We start from the raw sequence: 15000 nt of genomic DNA on the forward strand, positions 1-15000 counted from the left end.
ATACAGATGTATCCACAATTCATTTCGAGTTACTTAATAGCCTATTTCTTATACCATATCTCTATCCCGTGAAATTCTCGAGCCCAAAGATGGATGCATATGCTATGTTTCATTTTGCTAAATGATATCAATTAAATTGTGTATCAATTCCATAAATTGGATATAGCAATAAAAAAATCAGCAAAATTATTTTATTTTAGATAGAAGAAATGTTTCTTCTATCTAAAATAAGAGAATGTACCCTTCTATCCAAATCCAATTTGCATCGATAAAATAAATCCAAATTCCAGTAGTAGATGAATAATTGCAAATTTTTGTGTGTACGAGATTAGAATAACTTCAAAATAACTGACATAATGTTTTATTTTTCCTGATCAGAAAAATACATGAAAAAGAAAGGAGGTAGAAAAATCTTTGGATTTATGGTTAAAGAAGAAAAAGAAGAAAAAAAGGGTTCTGTTGAATTTCAAGTATTCAGTTTCACCAATAAGATACGGAGACTTGCTTCACATTTGGAATTACACAAAAAAGATTTTTCATCGGAAAGAGGTCTACGAAGACTTTTGGGAAAACGTCGACGTTTGCTGGCTTATTTGGCAAAGAAAAATAGAGTACGTTATAAGAAATTAATCAGTCAGTTGAATATTCGGGAGCAGTAATTTAATCGTTCGAATTTTTTTACTTATTTTATTTAGTAGCCTTATAGTAGTCTTAGATTTTGCATTTTGATGAGCCTCGTTTTGAGGAATTCATGGAATAACGAATTAAGGAAGAAAGGATATGAGTCTACCGCTTACAAGAAAAGATCTCATGATAGTCAATATGGGCCCTCAACACCCATCAATGCATGGTGTTCTTCGACTGATCGTTACTCTCGATGGTGAAGATGTTATTGATTGTGAACCCATATTAGGGTATTTACACAGAGGAATGGAAAAAATCGCGGAAAACCGAACTATTATACAATACTTACCTTATGTAACACGGTGAAAAAGAGACCTGGAAATTCCTTCAGTTAAGAAAGAAAAAAGAACAGTTAAGAAAGAAAAAAGAACAGTTAAGAAAGAAAAAAGAATAAAAACACAGATACATAACATAGAAAAAAGAATAAATAAGATGAGATTCGTCCTCCCCCTACATATTTAATTTCTTCTCCTATACAAAAACTAGCAAGACCCACTCCATTGGTAATCCCATCAATGACACCCTTATCGAAAAACTCCGTTAGTTCGGTTAATCCTCTTATACCCAAGGTAAAGAGCCTACTATAGAAAATATCTATATAACCACGATTATATGACCAACTGTATATCTTTTTTTTTACTTGATAAAAAAAGTTCTTTTTTGGACTTCCTTTGTAAAAGGAATTTTGTAAATCCAAATTCTGAAAAAAAGAATAAGCAGATCCATAGAAAATATATGCTATGAATAAACCGAGGATAACTAGACTTACAGAAGATATTGCATTAGTAATAAATTCATATGAATTTATAGAAGAGTTGGAACTTTCCTGAGTAAAGTTTATTGAAGGAATTAACCACTTTGATAATATGGTTACCCCCGCTATTCCATTATCCATTGTTTCATTATCAAAAGGGATTCCTATGAATCCAATGAAGAAAGTAAAAAGCAGTAATATAAGAAGAGGAAATAACATAGTATTTCCCGTTTCATGCGGATAGGTAAAAACATTTTTAGACCCAAAGGAAGTACTAAAAGATTCTATCCTATTTCTTGTATTACCTTGACCTTTGGATATGGATATATTTTGTGAAAAAAAATAAACTTCACTCTTCGTTGTTGATAAAACGAAATCTTTACTCACTCCTTTGGGTATCCTATTTCCCCATAAAGATATTGAATACAAGGAACCTTCTTTAGTGCTACTATAATTTTGAAAATGAAAACGAAAATACCCGTCAAACGTAAGTAAATATATCCGAAACATATAAAAGGCAGTTAACCCAGCAGTAAAGGAAGCTATTATTCCAAAAAAGGGCGAATACAACCAACTATTACTAAGGATTTCATCTTTGGACCAGAAGCAAGCAAGAGGCGGAATACCACAAATAGAAAGCGTACCCCATAAAAAAGCGGTTCTTGTAATTGGAATGTATTTTCTTAAACCACCCATAAGAGCCATATTCTGACTTTTATCTGGTGAATATCCAACAAGCGGTTCCATTGAATGAATAATGGATCCGGATCCCAAGAACAATAAAGCTTTTGAATAAGCATGAGTGATCAAATGGAATAAAGCAGCTTGATAAGAACCTATACCTAAAGCTAACATCATATAACCCAATTGAGACATTGTAGAATAAGCTAAAGTTCTTTTAATATCTCTCTGAGCAAGAGCTAAAGTAGCTCCTAAGAAGAGTGTTATTGTACCTACTAAAGAAATGAAAGTCATTATCAAAGGTAGAGATATGAAAAGAGGGAGAAGGCGAGCTAGAAGAAAAATCCCCGCAGCAACCATAGTTGCTGCGTGTATAAGAGCCGAAATGGGAGTGGGTCCCTCCATTGCATCGGGTAACCATACGTGAAGAGGGAATTGTGCGGATTTCGCAACTGCCCCAAGGAATAATAAAAAAGCACATAAAGTAGTAAGTAAAGAGGTCGTCCCATTATTAGGAATCCAGTTATTAGCTGTTTGGAACAAATCCCTAAATTCTAAACTACCTGTTATCCAAAAAAAACCTAAAATTCCTAATAAAAGACCAAAATCACCTATACGATTAGTTACAAAAGCTTTTTGACAAGCGCTCGCTGCGATTGGTCGTGTAAACCAAAAGCCTATCAATAAATAGGAACACATTCCCACAAGTTCCCAAAAAAAATAAATTTGTATCAAATTTGAACTAGTAACCAATCCCAACATGGAAATATTGAAAAAACTTATATAAATAAAAAATCTCAAATATCCTTCATCATGAGACATATAACCATCACTATAAATAAGAACCAGGATTCCTACAGTAGTAATTAGCATTAACATAATCGAAGTAAGCGGGTCAATCAAGTATCCAAATTCTAAGGAAAAATCATTATTGATGGTCCAAGACCATAGATATTGATAGATAGAACTTCCATTTATTTGTTGAATAGACAATTGAACTGAGAATACCATAGCTATACTTAAGAGTAAAACACTAGGAAAAGCCCATATGCGACGAAAATTTTTTGTTGCGATCGGAATAAGAAAAAGGCCAAACCCCATTGACAGAATAACTGGAAGTGGGAGAAGAGGGATTACCCAAGCATATTGATATGTATGTTCCATAAGAAAAGAAATTAAAATTTTTACTTGAAATTTTTACTTCAATTTTTTATAAAAAAATTGTTTCTGATTCACCAAACCTATTCTTATCTCTTTCTGAAGGAATAAATAATAAGTAAAAAAAATAAGAAAAAATACTGGAATTCTTAATTTTTGAAAATTTATATCATTGAAATAATCCAAAATTAAGAATGGGTTTAGTTGGTTAAATTCAAAAAAAGTTAATCAACTAACTTCGTTACCTAGTTATTATCTAAATAAGGATATTTATGAAAAAAAAAGTGGAATCATTTAACTTTCTATTCATTTTTCTATTTCTTTAAAACAAAGATGAAGCAGCTCTCTTGTTTAGAGAACTAAAATCATAATTACTATAATTACCTAAGTTTTATAATGTCTTGTTTAAGAGACTCAGTATTTTTTGTTTTTTAATTCGAATTCCATTATGGAATACCATTCTTAACTTAATTAAATAAATTAAATATTTGCATTTTCCGTTCTTTTTACCCCCTCGTCTTATATGGGGGATAGACTTCCGTACCGTATATCTATATATGGAGTATCCTTGATATATAAATATATAGATAAATAGATTTAAATGGAAAACCTTTCTATATATTCTATATTATTAAAACAAAGTTTAAAATATATACGGAAAAAGTGCTAACAAATTCTTGTCTTATCTGCATTAGACAAAATGAAGTAAAAAATAATTCAGAATTTAAATATCTTTCAGTATATAAGTATAAATACTAAGAAGAAATACTAAGAAAAAGAAGAAAGAAGGATTGATTTGTGGCAATAGATGTCTTTCACATACAACTAGAAAAAAGTAATTTCCTTTTTGAATGGCAGTTCCAAAAAAACGTACTTCAATGTCAAAAAAGCGTATTCGCAAAAATATTTGGAAAAATAAGACTTATTTTTCCATAGTACAATCTTATTGTTTAGCAAAATCAAGATCATTTTCCAGCGGTAACGAGCATCCAAAACCAAAGGGTTTTTCTGGGAAACAAACAAACAAATAATCTGGTTTTGGAATAATCTGAATTGACCTATCAAAAAACAATTCCAATTATTTAATATGAATAATTTGGATTAATTAATGAATGTACTTTTATGTGTCGAATTCCTCGGTACAATATTCTTAGAACAAACCCGTCCGATATATAGAATAATAGTTTTTGGTATACTGTGTGCTAAGTATTCTTTTCCTATCAATGAACTTTTCATAAAAGAATTCTCATAATAAAATATGAGAATTCTTTTATGAAAAGTGAAGTATTCTTGCAATAGGATTTAAAACTTCCACCTATCTTATCCAAAATCATTGCTTTAAGGTTGGTAAATCCTATTAATAAGAGCATAAAAGCTTTCATTCTATAAATTTGTCTAAAATAAAAAAGGGTTTCTATTTAATGATGAAATTAAAATGCATAAATAGAAAAGAGTTTTTGGATTTTCTCCATTGTATCAAAAGAATTTAAAAAATGGAAACGAGAAACTAATTAAAAAAAAATTTCTTCTATATTCCAACTTAGAAAAAAGGAGTTCCAACTCTTTCAAGCAGTGTTTCTATTAGGCAAAGCAAGAGTTTATTGTAAAAAAAATCGCAATGATACTACCAAACGAAGTCTATTTAAATGAAGACTCTAATGTTCCTAAATTTTATGGACTTTCCCAATCTGGACGGTTCGTGAGATAATAACTATTATTCTTTTAAGTTACCTATTATTTGAAGTTAGCCGCCATGGTGAAATTGGTAGACACGCTGCTCTTAGGAAGCAGTGCTCAAGCATCTCGGTTCGAATCCGAGTGGCGGCATTCTCGAAAAAGAATACAATAGATTATAAAATGGATTCAATTCGAAATTTACAATTTTGTAATGGGACCTTCCCCTTATGCTATTTGCAACTTTAGAACATATACTAACTCATATTTCTTTCTCAACCATTTCAATTGTGATTACGATTCATTTGAGAGCCTTATTAGTTCGTGAACTTGGGGGATTACGCGATTCGTCAGAAAAAGGAATGATAGCTACTTTTTTCTCTATAACAGGATTCCTAGTTTCTCGTTGGCTTTCTTCGGGACATTTTCCATTAAGTAATTTATATGAGTCATTGATCTTCCTTTCCTGGGCTCTGTATATTCTTCATACGATTCCTAAGGTACAGAACTCTAAAAATGATTTAAGCACAATAACTACGCCAAGTACTATTTTAACGCAAGGCTTTGCCACGTCAGGTCTTTTAACTGAAATGCATCAATCCACAATACTAGTACCCGCTCTACAATCTCAGTGGTTAATGATGCATGTCAGTATGATGTTACTAAGCTATGCAACTCTTTTGTGTGGATCTTTATTATCTGCCGCTATTCTAATCATTAGATTTCGAAATAATTTCAATTTTTTTTCTAAAAAGAATAAAAATGTTTTAAAAAAAACATTTTTATTTAGTAAGATGGAATATTTCTATGCAAAAAGAAGTTATTTTAAAAGCGCCTCTGTTCCTTCATTTCCAAATTATTACAAATATCAATTAACTGAGCGTTTGGATTCTTGGAGTTATCGTGTGATTAGCCTAGGATTTACCCTTTTAACCATAGGTATTCTTTGTGGAGCAGTATGGGCCAATGAGGCGTGGGGATCCTATTGGAATTGGGATCCTAAAGAAACTTGGGCTTTTATTACTTGGACCATATTCGCAATTTATTTACATAGTAGAACAAATCAAAATTGGAAGGGTACGAATTCCGCACTTGTAGCTTCGATAGGATTCCTTATAATTTGGATCTGCTATTTCGGTATCAATCTATTAGGAATAGGTTTACATAGTTATGGTTCGTTTACATTAACACCTAATTGATTACATAAAATAAAACCTTCATTTCATTAAGGTTTTTACTTTTTCGTTTTATTTGAGAACCCCTTGAGCGCCTTCTCAAAGGGTTCTCAAAAATGCGAGATAGATCTAATTAGACTTTTTTATTTTTTTTTCTCCATTAATAGAGCGGGCTAGTTAAAAAAACCTATTTAGGGTAATAATTGGATAAGAGAGCCTCCACCCTGTCAACGGATAGGGAGAGAACAAAATCTGGATAAATACCAATTCCTATTACTGGTAAAAAGATACAGATTAAAAGAAAGAGTTCTCGTGGTCCAGAATCCATAAAATTTGCGTTTGGAACATTAAATAGTTTGTATCCATAGAACATCTGGCGTAACATAGATAATAAATAAATAGGAGTTAATATCATTCCAATTGCCATTACAAAAGTAATTAGCGTTTTTGGCATTAACAGAAATTTTGGACTAGTAATTAGTCCAAAAAATACTAATAATTCTGCGACAAAACCGCTCATTCCTGGTAATGCAAGAGAAGCCATTGAAAAGCTACTAAACATGGTAAAAATTTTCGGTATTAGAATAGATATCCCCCCCAGTTCTTCGAGATAAACAAGACGCATTCTATCACAAGCCGTTCCTGCCAAGAAAAAAAGTGTAGCGCCAATAAATCCGTGGGATAATATTTGTAAAATAGCTCCATTGAGTCCAATGTTGGTTATGGAACCAATTCCTATAATTATGAAACCCATGTGAGATACAGAGGAATAGGCTATTCTTTTTTTGAAATTTCGTTGACCAAGAGAAGTTGAGGCTGCATAGATTATTTGGATCGCTCCTATTATTACCAACCAGGGCGAAAATAGATAATGAGCATGAGGTAACAATTCCATGTTGATACGAATCAACCCATATGCTCCCATCTTTAATAGGATTCCCGCTAAAAGCATACACGTACTATAATGTGCTTCCCCATGGGTATCTGGTAACCACGTATGGAGGGGTATAATCGGCAATTTGACAGCATAAGCAATAAGGAAGCCAAAATATAAAAGTATTTCCAAGGTTGCAGGGTATGATTGATTAATTAATCTTTCCAAATCTAATCCCGGTTCGTTGGAACCGTACAAGCCCATACCCAGAACTCCGATTAAGAAAAAAATGGAACCGCCTGCAGTATACAAAATAAACTTTGTAGCTGAATATAGACGCCTCTTTCCCCCCCACATGGATAAAAGTAAGTACACAGGAATTAATTCTAACTCCCACATGATAAAAAAAAGTAAAAGGTCTCGCGAAGAAAATAATCCTATTTGACCACTATACATTGCTAGCATCAGGAAATAGAATAATCGCGAATTCCGGGTAACAGGCCAAGCAGCTAAAGTAGCTAAAGTAGTGATAAATCCTGTCAATAAAATGGATCCTAATGAAAGTCCATCAATTCCCAATCTCCAGTGGAAATCGAAGACATCTATCCATTTAGAATCCTCTTTTAATTGGATTAAGGGATCCTCCAGTTGGAAATGATAACAGAATGCATAAGTCATTAGAAGGAATTCTAATAAACAAATGGATATAGTATACCACCTAACGATTTTGTTTCCCCTATGAGGTAAAAAGAAAATTAATGAACCTGCAAATATCGGCAAAACTACAAGTATTGTTAACCAAGGAAAATAACTCATGATAAAGTAATAAAGATAAGATACGTTTTGCCCACAAAAGCCCGTGCTCGATTATTTCGAGCACAGGCTTCTTCGGTAAAGAGGAATCAGACGATTCAAGTGGAGTTTTTTGTAACGTATCAATAAGATAGAGCCATGCTACGGGTTGTTTCAGGCCCTAAATAAACGCGGACGCTTAAAAAATCTGTCGGACAGGCGGATTCGCATCTCTTGCAACCCACACAATCTTCGGTTCTTGGCGCGGAAGCAATTTGCTTGGCTTTACATCCATCCCAGGGTATCATTTCTAATACATCTGTTGGACAAGCTCGTACACATTGAGTGCATCCTATACATGTATCATAAATTTTTACAGAATGTGACATTGGATCTATAAATTTTTCTTTTCAACATAAAATTTTTCCGATCTGGTAAATTAGTACTGTATGAGTCATATGTATTGTAGACACCAGACGAAGCAATGGTTTGTCCAAACTTCAAAAAAAATAATAATCTATTTTTTAATCTGTTTGTGAGAAAGCGTGAAAAGAGCCAAGAGACTTAAATTTTGGACTTCAACAATCATAATTATACGAATTTAGAATTCGCCAATAAATTGGCTACCGTCTTTTCAATATAAATTATTGCAATATTCAAATTGCAATATCAATGAATTAGAAAAATTCATTTAAGTAAAAAAGAATACTATGCAATAACCTACTAAAAAAAGGATATTCTCAAATAATAATAAGAAAATCGTATTCGATTTCTATTCATCTTACATATTAGAGATTCTTATTATATGTACTCCTTTGTTTAGAGTATTCTATGTCTAATTATTCAAGAAATTAGATTGATTGATACGAGTTGATTTCCTATTACGATGGATGGAAGAAAGAATGGATAGTCCAATAGCGGCTTCAGCAGCCGCAAGGGCTATAACAAAAATTGCGAAAATGTCTCCTTTTAATTGGCGACTATCAAATAGATCAGAAAATGTTACGAGATTTAGATTAATTGAATTCAGTATAAGTTCAAGACATATTAGAGCTCTAACCATGTTTCGGCTTGTGATCAATCCATAGATACCAATCGAAAATAAATAGACACTCAAAAAAAGTACATGCTCAAACATCATTAACGAACTCCTTATCAATCTCGATTCATTTCAATATGAGGACAAGAATTGAATCGATTCAATTAATTACAATAAAACAATTACACAACAAAAGAGAAAAGAAGGTATTTGTTGGCAGTAGATGGGTTTTACTAAATCAAAATTGTGATTCTTTAGTTATTTTTTTTAGATTTGTAATTCTTATAATTTTTACTCTTTCTAAGTTTTCTTATTGCCGAGCCATAGTAATAGCACCTATTAAAGAAACTAGAAGAATTATGGAAATGAGTTCAAACGGAAGATAAAAATCGGTTGCTAAATGAATCCCAATTTGTTGAACATTATTTATGAGACCCTGCTCTACTATTTGGTTGGATCTTGTAGTCCAAAGAATTCCATACCATGACGTATCTGGGATAGTAGTCATTAGTGAAAAAACAATAGTTATACAAACGAGTGAAGTGAACCCATCTCCAATAGTCCAAGAATTCTTATCTTTAGACCATTCTGAACCATTTACGAACATTACAGCGAATATGATCAAGACATTTATGGCTCCTACATAAATAAGAAGTTGTGCGACAGCTACAAAGTAGGAATTCAATAAAAAATAGAATAAGGATATACAAACAAGAACTAATCCCAGCGAAAAGGCAGAATAAATGGGGTTGGTAAGTAATACTACTCCTAGACCCCCTAGTAGAAGAACAAATCCCAAAAATAGCACAAGAATCTCGTGTATTGGTCCGGGTAAATCCATTATGGATAAAAATAAATTAATAGTATAAAATTTTTCATGAATTGACTAAAACTAAAGGATTCAAGGGAGGAAAAAGGGATTAGGATATTTTTTTGTGTATAAGCTGTATAGTTAGAAATTCTATCACGAAAATCTAGTATGATTTAAAATAAGAAATAATTTGCAATAAAATAAGCGGTAGTTATTAGCTTTTCTTTATAGTTAGTAAAGAATTGTTCGATTTTTATAACAAAAAAGAAAAAATCCTAGTTTAGTAATCAGTAATCGTTCTTGAATTTGAAGATAAATCTTCGTCTATTTGACTTTCAGCCGAATTTCGAATTGTTTGAATTGTGTAATCCCCCATTATGGAGATTGGTAACCGGCTTAAAGCAATTTGATTATAATTCAATTCATGCCGATCATAAGTAGACAGTTCATATTCTTCCGTCATTGATAAACAGCTTGTTGGACAGTACTCAACACAATTACCACAAAATATACAAACTCCGAAATCAATACTATAATTAAGCAATTGTTTCCTTTTAACAGCCTTTTCAAATCTCCAATCCACAATGGGGAGATCTATCGGACATACGCGAACACAAACTTCACAAGCAATACATTTATCAAATTCAAAGTGGATTCGTCCCCGAAAACGCTCCGGTGTAATTGATTTTTCGTAAGGGTAGTGAATCGTTATAGGTAAACGATTTGTGTGGGATAAGGTAGTTATGAAACTTTGACCAATGTACCTTGTAGCACGTATTGTTTGTTGGCCATAACTCATGAACCCAGTTACCATAGGGAACATATTCTAAATATCTATGAAAAAGGTATGTTTCTTTCTCTTGTTTGAGAGAGCTTTTGTGTTGAAAATATTCTTACTGTTATTCTATTATCTTATTTAGAGTGAAACAAGTTGGGAAGAGGTTGTTAATAAGAGATTACCCAGGGAAATAGGTAAAAGAAATTTCCATCCAAGATTTAATAACTGATCGATTCTCATCCTGGGTAAAGTCCATCTTATTGTGATAGAAATGAAGAGAAATAAATAAGCTTTAGTTAATGTAATAAAGATACCCATTGTCATTTCTAAAATCCCAACTGCTTTATTCATTTGGAAAAAATCAAAAAAGGATATATAGGGAATAGATAAATCCCACCCGCCTAAGTAGAGAACTGTTACAAATAAAGAGGAAACTAATAAATTTAGGTAAGAAACAAGATAAAATAAACCATATTTTATACCGGAATATTCGGTTTGATAACCTGCTACTAATTCTTCTTCTGCTTCTGGTAAATCAAAGGGTAATCTTTCACATTCTGCCAAAGAAGAAATTAGAAAAACCAGAAAACCTATAGGCTGGCGCCAAATATTCCACCCAAAAAAACCATATTTGGACTGTGCTTCAACTATATCAACTGTACTTGAACTGTTAGATAATCATAGTCGATGATAACATCACAGTTCCCACCGCTATTCCAAAACCGTACATGAAACCTTAGCTTCATACGGCTTCTCTATGATCAGAAAAAGGGAAGGGCTGTTTCCTTTCGGTATGAGCCTCTGGGGCGTAGATAGAATTATTTTCTAGGCAAAATAAAATCGATTGGAAAGCCCTAAATTAGACCAAAGGAATTCTGTCTGCTAGAATAAGAGCGCTTCCGAATTGATCTCATCCTTTATAATATAATGAAAATTGTTCTTTGTTAAGTACTAACTTAATCTTGGAATAAAACACTCGTTATAGGAATTCTATTAATAAATGGAAAGAATTGGGCATTAGTTCAGGAAGAATTCTGTATGAATATGGATAGAGGAAGGAAATAATTAAAAAAAATATTTTTTATGTATTGCATTCTATATCTTTTGTCCTATTCTTCTTTCCCCGGGGAGGGGTATTTAAAAAGAAAAAAGAAATAAAGGATTAATTCGTTCTTGATAGCCATTTCCTTAACAAGTGAATGGAAACATACTCTGGATCGGAATCCCAAGAAAGTACTACTTGATCATTTCCACTAATTTCAAGTCCTTATTATGATTCCTTTTATGGGAAAAATCTCTAATTCTTAGATTTCCCCATTACTAATCCTTTATGTACTTTAGTGTTCCTGACCTTTCACTAACTTTTGATGGATTCTTTTTATGTTTATAAGTTATAGTAATAATTAGGGATATTTTACTAATGGAATTCTATATCGTCCTTTCGTAAATCCTTTATTCTTGCCCGCTTCAAGACATGATGACTAATTAAAAAATAGCAATCTTGGGGTAAAGAGTTTACACTGCTTATGTTTACTTCAATTTTTTTCTTGTACGTAGGAAATGAGATTTTTTTTTACTGCAAATTAATAAGCTGTTTTATTTCACTCATATAGCTATCTAGTTTAACTTACCAACCCGAATACAGAATAAGAAAAAGAAGATAAATATTTAATGGATTTTAGAGGAAAAGGATCCCATTTTAACGAATCACACGTAGAGATATTGCTAATACACAAAAAGTTAATGGTATTTCATAACTAATCGATTGAGCAGCAGCTCGTAGACCGCCTGAAAAAGAATATTTATTATTTGAGCTATATCCTGCCATAAGAAGACCAATAGGAGCAATACTTGAAATGGCAATCCATAAAAAAACACCAATACTAAGATCAGCTAAAGCAAAACGATATCCCAAAGGGATCACTAAAAAACTTAATAAAATTGATATGACTGCTATAGAGGGTCCAATGCTAAATAAAGGAATATCCCCTCGAGATGGTAGAATATCCTCTTTTAAAAGTAGCTTAGTCCCATCTGCTATAGCTTGAAGTAGTCCTAGGGGACCGGCATATTCAGGACCAATGCGTTGTTGGATCGAAGCGGATATTTCTCTTTCTAACCAAACAATTACGAGTACTTCTATTGTGATTCCCAAAAGAAGGGTCAAAATGGGTAGAATCCATATAAGTCCATAGATTTCTTTTAATAATTCTGATTTCGAAAAAGAATTGAGAGTTTCTACCTCTACCCTATCTATTATCATTTCAACGATCAACTTCCCCCATAATGATATCTATACTACCTAATATCGTCATGATATCAGCCAATTTCATTTTTTTAACTAACTGAGGAAGAATTTGCAAATTAATAAAACCGGGTGGACGAATTTTCCATCTCCAGGGAAAAAGGCCATCATCTCCTACTAGATAAATCCCTAATTCACCTTTGGGGGCTTCTATTCTTACGTAAAGCTCTTGCTTTGACAATTCGAAATTGGGTGAAGGTTTTTTACCAAGAAATCGATATTCAAAATCATTCCATTCGGAATTCTTTTCTTTCTTAAAGCGACGGACTTCTAAATTTTCATAAGGTCCTCCAGGAATTTTCTCTACAGCTTGTTGAATAATTTTGATAGATTCTCTCATTTCACCGATTCGTACTAAATAGCGAGCTAATGAATCTCCTTCTTTTTGCCATTGGACTTTCCAACCAAATTGGTTGTAAGACTCATAAAGATCTACTTTACGAAGATCCCATCGTATTCCAGAAGCTCGTAACATGGGTCCTGATAAGCCCCAATTTACTGCTTCTTCTCCGCTAATAAAACCTACTCGCTCAACTCGTTCCAAAAAAATAGGATTCTGTGTAATAAGTTGTTGATATTCAACAACTCCCCGTAAAAAATAATCACAGAAATCTAAGCATTTCTCGATCCATCCATAAGGTAGATCGGCGGCTACTCCTCCGATGCGAAAGTAATTGTGCATCATTCGCATACCTGTAGCAGCTTCAAATAGATCGTATATTAACTCTCTCTCTCTAAAAATGTAGAAAAAAGGAGTCTGTGCGCCGAGATCCGCCATAAAAGGCCCAAGCCATAATAAGTGAGAAGCTATACGGCTCAACTCTAACATAATTACCCTAATATAGCTGGCTCTTTGGGGTATTTGAATATTTTCTAAGAATTCTGGTGCATTTACCGTTATTGCTTCTGTAAACATAGTAGCTAAATAATCCCACCGTGTTACATAAGGTAAGTATTGTATAATAGTTCGGTTTTCCGCGATTTTTTCCATTCCTCTGTGTAAATACCCTAATATGGGTTCACAATCAATAACATCTTCACCATCGAGAGTAACGATCAGTCGAAGAACACCATGCATTGATGGGTGTTGAGGGCCCATATTGACTATCATGAGATCTTTTCTTGTAAGCGGTAGACTCATATCCTTTCTTCCTTAATTCGTTATTCCATGAATTCCTCAAAACGAGGCTCATCAAAATGCAAAATCTAAGACTACTATAAGGCTACTAAATAAAATAAGTAAAAAAATTCGAACGATTAAATTACTGCTCCCGAATATTCAACTGACTGATTAATTTCTTATAACGTACTCTATTTTTCTTTGCCAAATAAGCCAGCAAACGTCGACGTTTTCCCAAAAGTCTTCGTAGACCTCTTTCCGATGAAAAATCTTTTTTGTGTAATTCCAAATGTGAAGCAAGTCTCCGTATCTTATTGGTGAAACTGAATACTTGAAATTCAACAGAACCCTTTTTTTCTTCTTTTTCTTCTTTAACCATAAATCCAAAGATTTTTCTACCTCCTTTCTTTTTCATGTATTTTTCTGATCAGGAAAAATAAAACATTATGTCAGTTATTTTGAAGTTATTCTAATCTCGTACACACAAAAATTTGCAATTATTCATCTACTACTGGAATTTGGATTTATTTTATCGATGCAAATTGGATTTGGATAGAAGGGTACATTCTCTTATTTTAGATAGAAGAAACATTTCTTCTATCTAAAATAAAATAATTTTGCTGATTTTTTTATTGCTATATCCAATTTATGGAATTGATACACAATTTAATTGATATCATTTAGCAAAATGAAACATAGCATATGCATCCATCTTTGGGCTCGAGAATTTCACGGGATAGAGATATGGTATAAGAAATAGGCTATTAAGTAACTCGAAATGAATTGTGGATACATCTGTATCCTTAACATACTGAAACGATTGCCATTATTCGTATCAAACCAATAGCGATTCATACAAGCTAAATCTTCTAATCAATGGTGGGCCACTAATGAATTTTTTTGCATATGTATTAAGACGCTTGGCCTGATTTCAAAATTGTCCAGAGTTTTATATGTTGTTTTCATTGCAAAATGACGGGTCTCCTTCCGTAACTTTCCAATTACGAGTACGAGAATTGAAAGAGATGAAAATTCTCAATTATCTACGGCGTCTAGGAGATAGATAGAATATTTTCAGGAACAAGAAAATCGGAAGAATCTTTCTCTCTATTCACTACCATTCCGCGTCTTCGACTTCTATTAGTTTCTTTTCTT

At 32.7% G+C, this 15000-nt stretch overlaps 12 protein-coding genes and 1 non-coding gene across 13 annotated transcripts, besides 2 other annotated features; 4 read left to right on the forward strand and 9 right to left on the reverse strand. All coding sequences in view use genetic code 11, as the record gives it.

Annotated features, from left to right (window-relative positions):
- The first annotated feature begins 386 nt into the window (after positions 1-386).
- rps15 (ribosomal protein S15) lies at positions 387-659 on the forward strand. The gene has a single exon. It carries the CDS (start codon positions 387-389, stop codon positions 657-659), a length of 273 nt encoding a protein of 90 aa, YP_002000531.1.
- A 328-nt stretch (positions 660-987) lies between these two features.
- Position 988, forward strand: a sequence feature (junction IR-SSC; JSB).
- A 69-nt stretch (positions 989-1057) lies between these two features.
- On the reverse strand, positions 1058-3283 carry ndhF (NADH dehydrogenase subunit 5). Its single transcript has one exon. The coding sequence runs from the start codon at positions 3281-3283 to the stop codon at positions 1058-1060; it is 2226 nt and encodes a 741-aa protein (YP_002000532.1).
- Positions 3284-4128: 845 nt separating this feature from the next.
- On the forward strand, positions 4129-4308 carry rpl32 (ribosomal protein L32). Its single transcript has one exon. It carries the CDS (start codon positions 4129-4131, stop codon positions 4306-4308), a length of 180 nt encoding a protein of 59 aa, YP_002000533.1.
- A 696-nt stretch (positions 4309-5004) lies between these two features.
- On the forward strand, positions 5005-5104 carry trnL. The gene has a single exon. It is a non-coding gene; the product is annotated as a tRNA-Leu (tRNA).
- Positions 5105-5181: 77 nt separating this feature from the next.
- ccsA (cytochrome c biogenesis protein) lies at positions 5182-6150 on the forward strand. The gene has a single exon. The coding sequence runs from the start codon at positions 5182-5184 to the stop codon at positions 6148-6150; it is 969 nt and encodes a 322-aa protein (YP_002000534.1).
- Positions 6151-6313: 163 nt separating this feature from the next.
- On the reverse strand, positions 6314-7816 carry ndhD (NADH dehydrogenase subunit 4). The gene has a single exon. The coding sequence runs from the start codon at positions 7814-7816 to the stop codon at positions 6314-6316; it is 1503 nt and encodes a 500-aa protein (YP_002000535.1).
- Positions 7817-7935: 119 nt separating this feature from the next.
- Positions 7936-8181, reverse strand: psaC (photosystem I subunit VII). Its single transcript has one exon. The coding sequence runs from the start codon at positions 8179-8181 to the stop codon at positions 7936-7938; it is 246 nt and encodes an 81-aa protein (YP_002000536.1).
- A 446-nt stretch (positions 8182-8627) lies between these two features.
- Positions 8628-8933, reverse strand: ndhE (NADH dehydrogenase subunit 4L). The gene has a single exon. The coding sequence runs from the start codon at positions 8931-8933 to the stop codon at positions 8628-8630; it is 306 nt and encodes a 101-aa protein (YP_002000537.1).
- Positions 8934-9141: 208 nt separating this feature from the next.
- Positions 9142-9672, reverse strand: ndhG (NADH dehydrogenase subunit 6). Its single transcript has one exon. It carries the CDS (start codon positions 9670-9672, stop codon positions 9142-9144), a length of 531 nt encoding a protein of 176 aa, YP_002000538.1.
- A 250-nt stretch (positions 9673-9922) lies between these two features.
- ndhI (NADH dehydrogenase subunit I) lies at positions 9923-10465 on the reverse strand. Its single transcript has one exon. It carries the CDS (start codon positions 10463-10465, stop codon positions 9923-9925), a length of 543 nt encoding a protein of 180 aa, YP_002000539.1.
- Positions 10466-10558: 93 nt separating this feature from the next.
- ndhA (NADH dehydrogenase subunit 1) lies at positions 10559-12683 on the reverse strand. The gene is made up of 2 exons: positions 12134-12683; positions 10559-11097 (listed from the first exon to the last, which is right to left on the reverse strand). Exons 1-2 carry the CDS (start codon positions 12681-12683, stop codon positions 10559-10561), a joined length of 1089 nt encoding a protein of 362 aa, YP_002000540.1.
- A 1-nt stretch (position 12684) lies between these two features.
- Positions 12685-13866, reverse strand: ndhH (NADH dehydrogenase subunit 7). The gene has a single exon. It carries the CDS (start codon positions 13864-13866, stop codon positions 12685-12687), a length of 1182 nt encoding a protein of 393 aa, YP_002000541.1.
- Position 13660, forward strand: a sequence feature (junction SSC-IR; JSA).
- A 121-nt stretch (positions 13867-13987) lies between the features above and the next one.
- Positions 13988-14260, reverse strand: rps15 (ribosomal protein S15). Its single transcript has one exon. It carries the CDS (start codon positions 14258-14260, stop codon positions 13988-13990), a length of 273 nt encoding a protein of 90 aa, YP_002000542.1.
- Positions 14261-15000: the final 740 nt, after the last annotated feature.

This window comes from Brachypodium distachyon, chloroplast, assembly GCF_000005505.3.
Source record: "Brachypodium distachyon chloroplast, complete genome".
NCBI classification, from domain to species: Eukaryota; Viridiplantae; Streptophyta; class Magnoliopsida; order Poales; family Poaceae; genus Brachypodium; species Brachypodium distachyon.